Source organism: Littorina saxatilis, linkage group LG1 (genome assembly GCF_037325665.1).
Source record: "Littorina saxatilis isolate snail1 linkage group LG1, US_GU_Lsax_2.0, whole genome shotgun sequence".
Lineage (NCBI taxonomy): Eukaryota > Metazoa > Mollusca > Gastropoda > Littorinimorpha > Littorinidae > Littorina > Littorina saxatilis.
Window position 1 is genome coordinate 102,685,678 of NC_090245.1, and position 15,243 is coordinate 102,700,920.

At 42.1% G+C, this 15,243-nt stretch overlaps 1 protein-coding gene across 7 annotated transcripts; it reads right to left on the minus strand.

Moving 5' to 3' along the window:
• Nucleotides 1-10: 10 nt before the first annotated feature.
• Nucleotides 11-14,801, minus strand: LOC138948021 (uncharacterized). 7 transcript variants are annotated; one of them, XM_070319586.1, is made up of 5 exons: nucleotides 14,586-14,801; nucleotides 13,908-14,019; nucleotides 11,767-12,134; nucleotides 8,379-8,525; nucleotides 11-4,144 (listed from the first exon to the last, which is right to left on the minus strand). In XM_070319586.1, exon 5 carries the CDS (start codon nucleotides 3,998-4,000, stop codon nucleotides 3,536-3,538), a length of 465 nt encoding a protein of 154 aa, XP_070175687.1. In that variant the 5' UTR covers nucleotides 4,001-4,144; nucleotides 8,379-8,525; nucleotides 11,767-12,134; nucleotides 13,908-14,019; nucleotides 14,586-14,801; the 3' UTR covers nucleotides 11-3,535. The 7 variants fall into 7 exon arrangements, with proteins under 7 accessions (XP_070175687.1, XP_070175681.1, XP_070175669.1 ...); XM_070319580.1 differs by having other exon boundaries at nucleotides 13,908-14,068; nucleotides 14,586-14,800; XM_070319568.1 differs by having other exon boundaries at nucleotides 12,981-14,019; nucleotides 14,586-14,797.
• Between the last annotated feature and the right edge of the window lie 442 nt (nucleotides 14,802-15,243).

Below are 15,243 nucleotides of genomic sequence, written 5' to 3' on the forward strand. Positions count from 1 at the left end.
TCAAAAGGGGTATTGTGCAAGTTGGCTATTAAACCATTGTAATTCGGAAAATGTCTTTAACCTTCGCCGGCACTCGTGGGTCCGTGCGGACCCAGAAGGGTGTTTGATTGCAAATATCTTTTAAACGAGTTGGAATTTTTTAATGAGCTTTTAGAAATGCCTCAGACACCTAACAAGCTATCATCTCCTAAAAGCTCATTAAATTTCAGTGATAATTAATTAATTAATTAATGGTCAAATTTAGACTACACACGGAAGCATTTGTGGGGACGTGCGGACCCATACTTCTCAAAGAAGGAAAAGCGTGTATACCCTTCCGAGGCACTCGTGGGTCCGTGCGGACCCATAAGGGTGTTTGATTGCAAATGAGACAGTGACAAAAGGTCAGGTGTCATGTCTACTGTCCCGAATGACACACGATTGCTGACATTTCACCATTGCCAAAAGAATAAACAAATAAGAAATAGGTAGAAAATGAATGTGAAAACTGACTTTGATTGTTGATCAGTATTTTCTATACCACTAACAAATAATCTACTTACACATAGCTGTTTGGCAAATGTATGTTGCATGGGACACACTGACATGAAAGTGGAAGATGTTTTTCCCTCTAGAGAAACTACATATCAAGTTACACTTTTTGTGCTCTTCCATTCCAGTTGGCAATCAATTGTTAACGCATGTTATTAGAAAAAATAGAACGAAAACAGATTAGATAGAATGAAAAATGTACTGGTGATGTCATTTGGGACATACTGACATGAAAACGTCACCTTTTGTCATTGTCTCAAATATCTCTTAAACGAGTTGGAATTTTTTAATGAGCTTTTAGAAATGCCTCAGACACCTACAAAGCTTTCATCTCCTAAAAGCTCATTAAATTTCAGTGATAATTAATTAATTAATTAATTAATTAATGGTCAAATTTAGACTACACACGGAAGCATTCGTGGGGACGTGCGGACCCATACTTCTCAAAGAAGGAAAAGCGTGTATACCCTTCCGAGGCACTCGTGGGTCCATGCGGACCCATACTTCTCAAAGAAGGACAATTGTGCAAACCCTTCCGTGGCACTCGTGGGGCCATGCAGACCCATAATATTTTACCAAATACCGTGTGCAGTCTAAATTTGACCATTAATTAATTAATTAATTATCACTGAAATTTAATGAGCTTTTAGGAGATGATAGCTTTTTAGGTGTCTGAGGCATTTCTAAAAGCTCATTAAAAAATTCCAACTCGTTTAAGAGATATTTGCATCAAACACCCTTCTGTGTCCGCACGGACCCACGAGTGCCACGGAAGGATATGCATATTTTTCTTTCTTTGAGAAGCATGGGTCTGCACGGCCCCACGAGTGCCACGGAAGGATATGCACATTTTTCCTTCTTTGAGAAGCATGGGTCTGCACGGCCCCACGAATGCGTCCGTGTGTAGTCGATAACGAGTGCCGGCGAAGGTTAATGGCTGAATAACAATGAGTTCCTTTATACGTTGGATTGGGCAAGCCATATCCATAAATATATCTAGCATCAATAAACCTAAAAATACACTAAGGTCTTTTTCAAAAACAATAGTCTGTTTTAAAAACTTTCAGCAATTTTCAACTTTATAAATCTATACTATAGATACATCAAAAGAAATTTGGTCAGACATGGGATTCAGAAAAAGTGATAATTAAGGAAAAAAAAAGTAGGGTCCAGGGGCAACGCCCCTGGTCGGGGTCTGGGGTCTGAAGGTTTTTAGTATTTTAGACACACAAAAATGGCCCTGAAATGCATATTTCAGCTTAATCATAGCCCCCCCCTCCCTTTCCATGTTTCTCAAATTAATTTTACGCTAAGACTCAAAATAAGGAGGAGAAAGAGAGAGAGAGAGAGAGAGAGAGAGAGAGGCGGGGATGGGGGGGGGGTGGTGGCGTGTGACGGTGTGGTTTCAATGTTCTTACCTCGTCGGTGCCAAACGACCCCAGTGACTGATTACACGACTGGGTTTTCAGGATAGTCAGGTGCTTGTTGCTTTTCAAGTGGCTTTTGAGGGCAGTCTTTCCATTGGAACCGTAGTTGATAACATTAACATCGTTGCACAAAGTGCACTAAGTTTTTCCCGGCAAGTTGATTTTAGCAAAAGCATCGCCAACTTTCAGTTTCACGTCTTGTGTCTTCTGGCCTTTCTCGTATTTCCAGCTCAATGATACAACTTCATCGAGCCAGTCGAATCTCCAGAGATTTTTCTTGTACTTCTGCTGGTCAATTTCCCGGGATAGAACGGTTTCGTCTCGCTTTAGCTTCCTCATCATTTTGGCAAGTGGCTCGAAGCGATGTAAAAATGGCGCCGAATCATTCTCATACGGTATGCTTTAGCTTATACTGAATCCCCGATAGCTACGTTGAAACGGTGACTGTAGGAGACAAAGACACAGAGCGCGTTCCCATACGGATCGACCAGCAACAGTCTGACCGTTTTAGGAACCAACCGTTCAAGAATAGTATGGAATGGAGCGTCGCGATCAGCGGACCGGCCGAAAAACTTGGGTCTTTACCTACATATACCCCAACATTTTCTCAGCGGATTTGCACGAATCTCAAGAATGATCCCTGGAGCCTAAAAATTTACGGAATTCCGTAATTTTACGGAAGAATCCCATGTCTGTTTGGTGCAATTAAACAGGTAACCTAATGGCAAATCATTGTGTAAAACTTTCTTTACAACTTTCTTTCACAAAGTGTACATATTTTTTTTTTTTTTTAGCAATATTGTTTTCGTGGTGCAGTACCTGTGTTTAAAAATAATAAAATACACAGCGGACATAATTTCGCTTTATTTGAATGACTTTCCACTTTACAAAGATTGGTTTAGAATTAGAGCGCAGATTTAAACCAATTTGAAAAAAACAGTTGCTTATACCTTCTACCATGCTTGGTACTTTGAACAAACTTTATGATTGTTTTTGAGGCTTTCATTGTTGCAGCCCAATGCTGCTCAGTGCAAATTAACTTTTTTGAAGGCGAAGTGTCTGCACCCAGACACATCCTTACTCTGAGGTCTCAAAGCAAACCCGCAAATTGAGGCACACCTCCCAACGCCATGCAAGATATTGCAGATTTATTGCACGATTACGTGGCTAGAGCGGATAGGGCAAGTAGCCTAATAAGTTTACAATTTAAAACGAATGCTTCTTTCATTGACAAAAGCAGTAATCATGTGTCAAAACACTGGATCGGCTTTGGAATGCGCTTGTAAATAAAAGTAGACAATGAATTTTTCTTGTGATTCCACTGACCAATCTGCTTGTAGTCTGGACAATCAAGCGTACAAAATATGGCAAAATCGTATGGGTTCACAGGTCTGCTATACACTTCAGGTTTGGGGTGTCCACAAGCTAACTTTTTTTTTACTCGAGCATGTTGGCAACGAACTGGAGAACAACATCTGACCATGTTGATCGGTGGGTGGCCCACTCCGAGGGTCAATGCGCTCCGTTAGTTGCACGAGCTGTTCCTCAGAGAGGGGGCAAGCCGTGGCAGGCACATCCTAACGACTGTCTGGCAAAGGATGGTCCTCGATTATCGATTGAAGGCTTCTCCCTTTCCAGAAGTCCTGTACTGCTGTGGATGTGCTGGCTCGTCTCTCCAGCATCCCCCTGAAGAAGAGCTGCAGGGGAGTTCTGTTGCGCTCTGTCCTCAGGGGTTGGTGGTTCTTCTGTTCCACAATCCACTGTAGGGACCGGTTCAGCCTGGGCAGAAAAACATAGTGGAGGGCCCACAAGTGAATGGGATTGTCCATGTTCAGTATCCCCAGACCACCTTCTGCCTGTGGTGTTCCCATTGCAGTAAACAGGTCATGGTAAGGGTTCACCACATCTTTCCAGACGTCGAGCCAGAGACGCTCGATCCTTTGGTTATGGTCACTGCGGCCTTGCATCGCACTGCCTCTCCCTTCTCCCCTGTGTTCATTCATGAGGGCGACGACATCCAGATTCTCGCCACCATGGTCCATGCGGACTCTTGACGGGAGTCCAAAGCGTTGGGTTCCACCCAAAAACAGATCCCGAACGGTCTCTGACCTGTTGTTTCGGTGGCATGGAGGAAGGTAGTGGCCCGGCTAAAGCCATCGATTGCCCCATGAATCACCATTTTCCACCTGCAATATAACAAACAGAGATCCGTTTCCATATGTGATTTCACCACACAAATTCTGATTAAAGAGTTATTGGGAAATAAGTACAGGTAACATGCTCAGTAAATATTAAAAAGTAATGGTCAAAGTGCTTTTTCATGACCGAGAATCAAGACCATTATTTTTAATATATATCATTGAGAAAAGGTGTGTAACCCATTTAATCCACCTTTCTTCAATTTTGCAAAGAAATAAATCAAGAAAAGCAATTGCTTTATATGACTTTTCTTCGTCATGTCCATAAGCCTTAAGGGTCTTGTAGGTCTTAAAAGGAGGATTCCACTAACTGCTGGGACTCTAAAATTTGATAAAAATAAGCAAAATTTTGGTAATGTCTGCTGGTTAATAACACATACAATTCAGTGAAATTTAATAAAAAATAACTGAGAAAACCGCAATGTAAAGCTTTTACAAACTTGACCCCACTGTGACCCCAAAATGTGACAGGAATCAACCAAACTAGGGTCACGTAGGTAGATGATCAAATCCTTCAAGTGTTCAAAGTTTCAAAGCTCAAGCTTCAAAAACACCTGAGATAACATCAATGTTAAGATATTTTGATTCGAACATGACCCCCTGTGACCCCAAAACTTGACGAAGGTCAATCTTCTTCTTCTTCAGCGTTCGACGATGGCTGTGTCTAGATTCTTTCAGGCCTGGGAATGAGTAAAAGTGGTTTGGGCGTACTGACGGGAAAATGTTGCGTTTTAAGCATTTTTAAGGGCACACGGAGGCTCTTTTCTTACACAATTAGAAAAGGACTTCGTCGTAAATACGACGAAAGGCGTATCATTCCCAGGCCTGTTCTTTGGCCCGTGATGTTGACGAAGTGGGCTGTGACGAAGGTCAATCAACCTTATGTCGTCTTCTTCTTCTTATGCGTTCGTGGGCTGAAACTCCCACGTGCACTCGTGGTTTGCACGAGTGGAATTTTACGTGTATGACCGTTTTTACCCCACCATTTAGGCAGCCATACGCCGCTTTCGGAGGAAGCATGCTGGGTATTTTCTTGTTTCTATAACCCACCGAACTCTGACATGGATTACAGGATCTTTTTCGTGCGCACTTGGTCTTGTGCTTGTGTGTACACACGGGGGTGTTCGGACACCGAGGAGAGTCTGCACACAAAGTTGACTCCGAGAAATAAATCTCCCGCCGAACGTGGGGACGAACTCACGCTGACAGCAGGCAACTGGATACAAATCTAGCGCGCTACCGACTGAGCTACATCCCCGCCCACAATCTTATGTCAAGTTGGTACATTATCAAAACCTAGAAGTGTGCGTACTATTAACCCTTACACCGGTGCAATTCTGTAACACATGTTACATAGCCACTGGTGAATTAACAGAGAGAAACATAACAAAAAACAGTCATATAGGTTTTCGCATCAATGGGAGGTAATCGGAACCGACCAAACAGACTGAGCCAATAGCGCGACATATGTCGTGACAACCAGGTGACAGCATACGTAAAGTAGCGCGACATATGTCGCGACAACCAGCCTAAGGGTTAAAGCTCTAGCTAAAAACACATCTGAGATAACATCAACGTTAAGTTTTTATTAAACGAACATGACCCCGCTGTGACCCCAAAATTTGATGAGGGTCAACGAAACTGCGGTCACTTCGTGAAATCATCAAACCCTAAAAGTGTGCAAAGTTTCAGAGGTCTAGCTGTATAAACTTCTGAGATAACAGCTCAACGTTACATTTTTTGTCCTTGGACAGACAGACAGCCTGCCCACAGCACACATAATTATTTTGATCAAGTATTATTCACTCAGCCAGTCTACCTGCACAAGCATGTGATTAATCCATGGTTGAAGAGTTCTGTGAAAATTGCGCAATTCTGCAAACTCTTTATAGCAGTTAATTTAATTTCGAATAAAATAAAGTACATAGTTGTTCTGCTAAGACGATAAGGCAAATATTTTTGCGTTCTTTTCATGTTTAAGTATCTCGGGAAAAAAAGTTCTATTTATGAAGTGAAATATAATTGACCTACAGATTACTGTCTTTTTATTTGTACAAATGCAAAATGGGAACAACTCTATTTTCTACACAAAATATGAGAGTTACTTGCCTTGAGACCTTGTGTCTGGTACAACGTAGATTTTGATTTAGAAAACAACCAAACTTATGGATCTTATATTGGATTCTGTGTGTTGAAACCTGAAATGAATAGTGTAAATGCAGTTGAGTATGTATGAGCTCTTTCCTCTTTCGAATATTTGAGCATTCAGAACTTTTCAGTCACCAAGCAGTGACCACACAGTGTGGTTTCTCAACCTATGAGCTATCGAGGATTCAGACTGGTTGCTGGGTGGTTATTTGTTAGGACTAGGTAGCTTGGTATTCACCGAAAAGTATTCCCCCCTCTGCTTATTTCTCTGTTAACTTGAAGGGGTGTTTATTGTTAAAAAAAACACCAAGCAACCAAATTTAAATAACCACCCAGTAGAAATGGTAAGGTATAACCAGAATATGTTTTGTATTCCGTGGGGAAATCATCAATGGACCAGTCTTTCATTACATATCCAGAAAATGACAAAATAAAAAGAAAAGAAAAGAAAATACTTGCACACGACTCACCTTCGTTACCCACCTACCCCTTAGAAGACGCCCTTCCTTTTACGATCCCAAACAAGACATTTTCAAGACCCTGTTTCATAGCTGCCAACCCCTGTGAAGCCCAAAGAGTAGCATTTTGGAACTTTCACCAAATGTCAGAGTTGCAATTGGTGTTTATAAGCGTAGCACTCGCATAATCTTAAATTTGAATCGCAAGCCCGCATTTAAAATGCCATCAAAAACGTTTGTAAGATTCTGAGAGCTCTACGACATTACAACCGTCTAAACATAGTTCAATGTCACACGCTTTCCTTCTTTGCCACTACTAAAGCAAACGTATGCAAGATTGTATGTTACACGCTTTAGGAGCATGGCAAGAACGGATTCAAACTCAAAATCGTCACTCCAAAAAAACATAAAATGCACACACGACTTTTATTTCTCCTGCTGTTATCGTTTCTTCTCTTTACAGATTCTTCAACGCTCAGAATACTGAAAACGGCACCCCAGACGACAGTACTGTTTCCATACGCGAATTTAACTTCCCTTGGAAAGTGGTTCGCTCAGGAGGCCTGTTTGTCTGACACTATAAGGACAGAGTTCTGAACATAGATGACAAAGATTCCGGAATGAACAAACATTTTGCGGATGCAGACACAGAAAGACGTCATGAAGAATGAGATGCTTCAAAAGATACAGACTGTGACGATGACTGTGACGTCATTCCCATATAACGAGACGTCATTCACAGTTGTTCGGCCACTTCCGTCAAAAAGTAGATTTAGACAATCAACGTAATCTCGTGTGGAAGAAAACGTCTGTCACACAACCAAGTCGGAATAGCAGGTATTATTACCTATACACGCAAAGTCTGTCGAATTCTTCGGCAAAAATCGTTGAAAATGATTTGCCCGCATCGGTGTGGAACTTGCACCATAATCTTCACCACCCTTACGTTTCCCCGTTTTTATCCTGTCTCCCTCCAGTTTCCACTTCTAACACCGTCACTGTGCACAGCTTACAACTTAACAAGTGCATTGCATATTCTAATCAAATTCACAATTGGCGCATAGAGTCACCGGAAATGCGAATGCTTGCAATAAAATTCACGATTTGCTAAGCAAGTCACGTGGACAATATCGAGTCATAACGGAGTGGTTCCCAGCCATCGGTACTCGACTAGTTATGCAATGTTCATTGTTGATTGTCAAGCAATAAGTGAACATTTTGCACGCTTGTCATTTTTTTTTTTTTAGCGTAGCAGCTCAGGGCTTAGAGTAGCAGCGTAGCAATTCCTGCAAAATCGGAGCATGCTGCGCCAAAATCGTAGCAATTGGCAGGTATGCTGTTCTCTAAGATATTCTGCTCATAACCTCTGTAAGTTTACCCCCATTATAAGACCTTATTATCTCAGGGTTATGTAGGTCTTAAAAGAAAGATTCCAGCGTCATAAAATAAGAGAATTCCTTATCACCCTTATGCCACCTGTATCAATCCACTCAAATTCCATGTTCAAACTGGCACAACCCCCAACATCCTCCCCACCACCGGACACACTCAACATTCACCAAATTTTTAAAAAGGATTTTTTTGTGCCCAGTGTATGTATTTGTAGCTGTACTCACGATATCAACTTGTGGTATCCGTCTAGATGCCAGAGAGCGTTTGGTCCTGATACTTGGTACAGACGACGTCTCGTGGGCCTCAACGCCAAAGCTCTGACAGCTACTCCACCAGGATCAACCCGCGGGATGGCTCCCCGTACTCTGTGCCTTTGTGGAGCGTGTAAGAATACAACTTATTACACTAACGTGACATACCACTCATGTCATAACAATACCATTCACTCTACATTGCATGTGTAAAGAGGTCTTGTCTGACAAGGACCTGATTTTTCACTGCCTCCAATACCGAAACAAGCGTCCTTCTTTGAACACTCGGAAGAATTTTAAGAACGTAAACACCACACCAGTGACATTTCCTTGCTTTGACATAAAAGATTACACGAGGCATTCGGAGAGATCCAGGTTCAATTTTTAAGCTTCTTCAATCTGGGCGCTTCGACAAAGGGACATTTACAGCAATGAACATGCAACAGTATGTACAGGGTCCCCACTGGTTTTTAGAAACAAAATTCCATGACTTTCCCATGAGCCTCAATAACATTTTCCATGACTAGATCCACAGGTCGCCATTTCCGAACACGCAAACTTTTTACATCTTGTCACTGCCAGTTTTGACACTGGCTTGCTTTGCACTGAATTTGAGTCAGTTTCTACGCAGTGTCTCTTTGACAAGCAAGTCAAGCATTTGCTACGCAGTCAGATTATCGGTAATGTTTGCTGGTCCTGTCATTTCACTAAACTGGACCAGCCACTGTTTGTATCCATCTGCACTTTCGTAAATTCCGTTTCATAACCGTCACTAACACTGTGACTTGACGAACTGTCATTTTTTTCACCGCGATACACAGTTCATTGCGAAGATCTTCCTTGGTAATTCGTTCCAATTCCGCATACTTTTTGTTGTCAAGAAACAACTCGAAAGAAAGCTGGCGTGCTAAAGGTTATTTTTTTTTCTTTCTTATTTATGTTAAATTCCATGACTTGAATTGAAATTCCATGACTTGAATTGAAATTCCATGACTTTCCAGGTCTGGAAAATTAAAAATCAAATTCCATGACTTTCCATGACCTGTACGAACCCTGTATGTAGGATAAACAGAATACTACATGGCTTCCTGTTTGATACCAGTTTTACACTAGTGTTTTGAAATATTGTTCGCAGTTTAATATTTAAAAGCACAACTTGAGTAAAACTGGTATTTCATAGGAAACCATATAGTATTCTCTATGTGGACAACAATGTCACAGGCTTACCCACTAAAGTTCTTTAGGAGCTTCTGACATATTTGCCTTAAAAACAACATGCAAAATAACTTGTGGAATCCAAAAGCACCATGTCGCATTAGTGGCCCAATTAGAGCTGCAGACTATTACGCTTTCGATGTACAGCAGTCCCTCTCATGAACGGACACCCTTGGGCCATAGCAAAACTGTCCGTACATTGCAGGTGTCCGGTCACGGGAGGGGTGACCACACCACCTCCTCCCCCATACACTCACACAGAGACACACAAACAACAGGATTGAGTCTATGCTAATCACTTCTTGTGGCTACTAAACAATAAACTCCTAATACTTCTTTAAACGTTCTGTAAAAATGATTTGTATGAAAAGTGTTGAAAAGAAGAGATAAAATAAATCCTCAAGGCAGTGAACACTCTCACCATGCACTGACATACGAAAGCAGCCACACAAACACAGCACAGAGGAGCGTGTGCAGATGCTTTGCAAGAATAAGCTTGAAACCCAGTTTGAATAAATAACAGCAGATAGAGCTGCATGTCATAATCATGTAATTTATTTTCATCTTGTCTGGCTTTATTGACTGCATGCCGATCATGTGGCATGGCAGTGACTTTTCACTCTTCAGTCGGAAATACACTGTACATAACACAGCTCCCACTCTCCCTCACTAATGCCTACCCCAAGCCGTGACAACTGATGCTTGGAAATTGTGTGGAAGAGTACACCTCTCTATTTCTCTCCAATGCTCTTCCTGCTGACATGCAGTGACACCGGACACCCCACAGAGTTTAGCCAGCTAACTCTCCACCCCCCCACCCCCCCCGCCTCCCTCTCTCTCTCACTCCCTCCAGCCATGTACTGTTGGGCTGTGGCCAGAGAGGTCAGCTCCAACTGTTCACTCAGAGCAAAACCAGTTGACTGTGTCGTAACTTTTGACACAGCAAGACAACTGAAGGGTTCACAGATTAGGCAACCGACTCACTGGTCAAGGCTGATGGGAAACAAGAGTATCTTGTCAATGAAAGAGGTTACACACAGACACACGATGCTGAGAACTGTGGCCGGTTTTTCACTCTCTTTCGCTCAGGACCTTCATCGACTGTGGTTTCTGTTGTTTACGTCCAACAGACAAGAATAAAGAGCACAGTGCAGTTTCATGTTGGCATCTTCGCATGTACTCCACTCCTGACCAAAACTCCCCCCTCCTGATGGGTACAGGTGCACTCAAGTTACCAGTGACTGTCGTCACGCCATTGCGGCTGTGATCTTTGCACCAAGAGCCGGACTGCTCTGTTATCGATTTTGTTGTGGTGAAAATTTGACGATGGTCTGTCCGTACATTGGAGGTATGACCTGCTGTTGGGACCGAAAATGAGTGTCCGTGTCCACGTTTTGCAGGTGTCCGTTTAAGGGGGGGCAAATATAGAAGGAAAACACTCCGTGCCGAGCAAATGTGTCCGTACATGTCAGGTGTCCGCTCACGCCGGGGGCCGTACATTGCAGGGACTGCTGTAGCATGCTACTTGTAAAACAGAAAATGCTACTTCGTTATACAGACACTCTACAATGTTCATTTGTTCCTGCTGCTGTTTTCTTGTCTGAACACAGTTATTGCAACATTTGTGTCTTGACATATAAACATGTAGGTGCAGTGGATTATAAGATGATGCAATACTTAAAGATAAACACCATTTGCTACACTATAAATTCAAGATTGCTACACATGAAGCTTCATAGGGGCTGACAGCTCTGCATCATACACCAGCACATAAATCTTACTGACTGAGTTGATGTGTATTTACACATTGCACACCTCCCACATTGAAGTAAACAATTGAATATCTTCAGTTAATCGAAGTACACTTAAAGATGAAGTTCTCTCCATAGGAATACTGTGCATCACCCTTGCATGTAAGTGAACTCAAAGTACTATGTGAACAGAACAGAACCAATTCTGGTCTGTTTGCAACCGCATGAACGCAGGAAAGAGATCATTGTCAGATTGAATTACAATTAACATTGACACGCTTCCATTTGAAACTTTTCAGTTGTCATTGTGGATTGACGCCCCGGGCCCCAGATCCTGCGTTTAACTTTATCCTCGACGAACAAAACAACAGGCACCAATTGGGTTGCCGCCTCACCTGTGATTGTGTTGACCAGGTTGGCAACCGAGCCAGACAGGGTAGAATTGCTGGTACCGGTTGTCATCGATCCCGATGTTGAGGCGATGGCCTCACGATCACCCGAAACAGCTTCTTGCAGACGTTGGTTGTCTTTCTGGAGCGAGACAATGGCCACTTGGCAGGTCTCTTGCCGCTCCCCCAGCCTGCGTAGTTCTGCCAATACCGCGGCCAAAGCAGTGGCGCTTTCTTCCCCTCCTGCTGTGGCTGACTCAAACCCACCGGGTTGTCGCTGCGAGGCTGTCTGGTTGCTGGCCCTCGGCCGACCTGCAGCGGCTCGGGTCACTTCGGCTACCCGCCTTGACGCTGCCCTCCTGGGAGGCATATTCCTGTGCATAAAAAACAGGATATGTGAACACAGCCTTATTTGTCAGATTACTGAGAATTACACATAAGCCTTGAACTTGTCTGCTGCTCCTTGCAGGAGTTAACAACTCCTTCACTGTTCAGCCTGTAAAAGGTGTTTAATATCCCATACTTCTGAAGTTGTCACCAGATTTTGGGAGTCTGAAATACAAACCAAAGAAATTGATTAAAATCTGGCCCAAAGTACTTCAAACCAATTGTGTTTTCTGTGTCAAACTCAAATCCTGGCACCCAGTACCCCCACCAAACGAGTTTGGAATCTCTGAGGCTCAATACATTTATGACAAACAGAACACCAACAGGAAATTACATCATGGTTCTCTGAACTGTCACACACCAACATAATACCTGGCTAACAAATCCACATACTAACTAATGTTGGAATCTCTGAGGCCCTATAGCTTAATTTGACAAAAAGAACAACAGCGAACCATGTTTTCTGATTCTCTGAAAAATCAGCCCCACCATGAAATATTACCTAGCCCACGGTACATGTACTTTAACCAAAATAGTGTTTGTAATCTGTGAGGCACCAGCCAACACAAGTGACAACAGTACCTCCACATGAAATATTACCTAGCCCACAGTACCACAATCAAAATAAATTTGGAATCTCCTAGGCAAAATAACAGGTGATTGACAAAACAGTACTTCCACAGGAACCAATATTTCCTGATTCACTGAAATGACAAACACCCGAGGTAATTGACATACAGTACCTCCACAGGAACAAATATTCTGATTCTCTGAATTGACAAACGCTCACATGAAAAGGCATCGTAACACCAACATGTTCATCAGAATCTCACCTGAAAATTATTTCCAAGTACTCTGGAAAAACACTGATCCATACTATCCACCAACACAGAAACATACTGTTGAAACATGTCACGATATCTTGATTTGACAGAACACTCAACAATCGTGTTGATCGAAGAACCATTCCGGATCCACCTTGAACTGGTTTTTAGACAAGGGACATCATCCACAACGAGCCTGTCATAAACTCGAGTTACTTCCCATCTACCGATCTGGTTGACCCCATTTAGAGCCGTCGATTTATGCCACCCACCCGCATCAAACAAGAAAGAAAATGTAAACAATTTGAAGATTCCCTGTTCCTATACCCGTGCTTTGTAAGCTGATCAGTCAAAACGCACAATGCAACCTGACCCGGCTACAACATTATTTAATCACACAAAAACCGACTGTGTTTATCGCCTGACGAAGGGACTTGTACAACCTGGCCTGTCCTGACGTTGCTTGATCTTCTTGATCTTGATATGTTACGCCAACAGGTCCCAAGCTTGGGAATATACGTTTGCTAGATGCACACCATCACCCAGGAAATGACGCTGCAAATTCAGGTAACGTAAACTGTTTTCCAGCGGAAAACATAAAATCATGGTCCCAAAATACAACTCTAGGGGAGTCCACAGTGCCCTGCCGAAGCAACGCATTGACCTCCATAGCTGCGGCGTTGTATGATGGATCGAAACACACACACAGACAGACAGACAGACACACACACACACACACCACGACCCTCGTCTCAATTCCCCCCTCTACGTTAAAATATTTAGTCAAAACTTGACTAAATATAAAAACGGTATTACTTAACTTTAAAATCAGAATCTGTGACTGTGAAACATTGGTCCATTTCTCAGTTGTTTTTCAACAGTTTAAAATTCCTTTTTGAAGCTTTACTATTCTAATATTCAGCACAGAAGAGTTACCTGAAGTACTGTCCCCTGTCCTTTCAGACGAGCTTGTATCATTAAGGACCCAGTAAGCTTGTTGGAAGCAGTAATTGGTTCCACCAACGCATCCAACTCTTGATCAGATATCCTGGAATACACCATGCGTTGTACAGTTTACAAGTAGCATTCCATTTTCCCTGAAAATTGCCAAACACTTTTATTACTTGCGTTGTATCGATAAACGAAGCACAAGTAAGAAACAATAATAAAAGCAAAGAAAATAGCAACACGATATGCAAACATCTAACAAAGCCGAGCAAGCAGAATGACAGGTTTAATGAAAAACAAAGAGGTACCGATTCGGAAACAAGATCGCGATTCTTTCCTTCGCTGCACGACGCAAATCTTCTGTGACCTTTGACCAAACGTAGCTTCCACATTCGATCACCGTGCTCAGCTTAATATTTACAACAGAAAGCCGAGGGGGTGGAATACCGAGATGAACCTACAGAAATGTGCATCCTCAAACCTGACATATTCATCCCAACATTTAATGAACTCCAAAACACAGAAAGTTGCTTTTAGTTTTACACGCCATCTTTGATTGCCACTGCCAGTGGTTATCAAACCGGGACCCGGTACCCGTGTTTCAAAGATCACGCATTGTTTCTTCCATTAAGTCACAAATGAACAAGCAAACAAAACGTTGCTTACCTTCTTAAAACTTCTTCTGGCTCATTACCAGACTGCAACAAATTGACGTCGCAATGGCGGGTCTGATCCAGTGGCGTCACCGGAAGTAGTATCTCCACGAGATTGTCGCTTTGCATGTCGTACATTTTCCGATTCAAGTTCTAATTTATTTCAGCCGCATTTATTAAATGCAGCTGCATTTAAAAATAAATACAGCTGTATTTAAAAATAATTACACCTGTATCTAAAAATAATTACAGGTGTATTTATTTTTAAATACAGCTGTATTTACTATTAAATACAGGTGTAATTATTTTTAAATACAGCTGTATTTATTTTTAAATGCAGCTGTATTTAAAAATAATTACACCTGTATTTAATAATAAATACAGCTGTATATATTTTTAAATACAGGTGTAATTATTTTTAAATACAGCTGTATTTATGATTAAATACAGCTGTATTTATCATTAAATACAGCTGTATTTATTTTAAATTACAGCTGTAATAGTTATGAGCCAAACGGCTTTCCATACAAACACACACACGCAAGCACGTACGCACACTCGCACGTACACACACAGACACATACGCACAGTGACAAACACACACTGACACACACACACACACACACAAACCCCTCCCCCTAGACACACACACAATCACACAACCCCGCAAA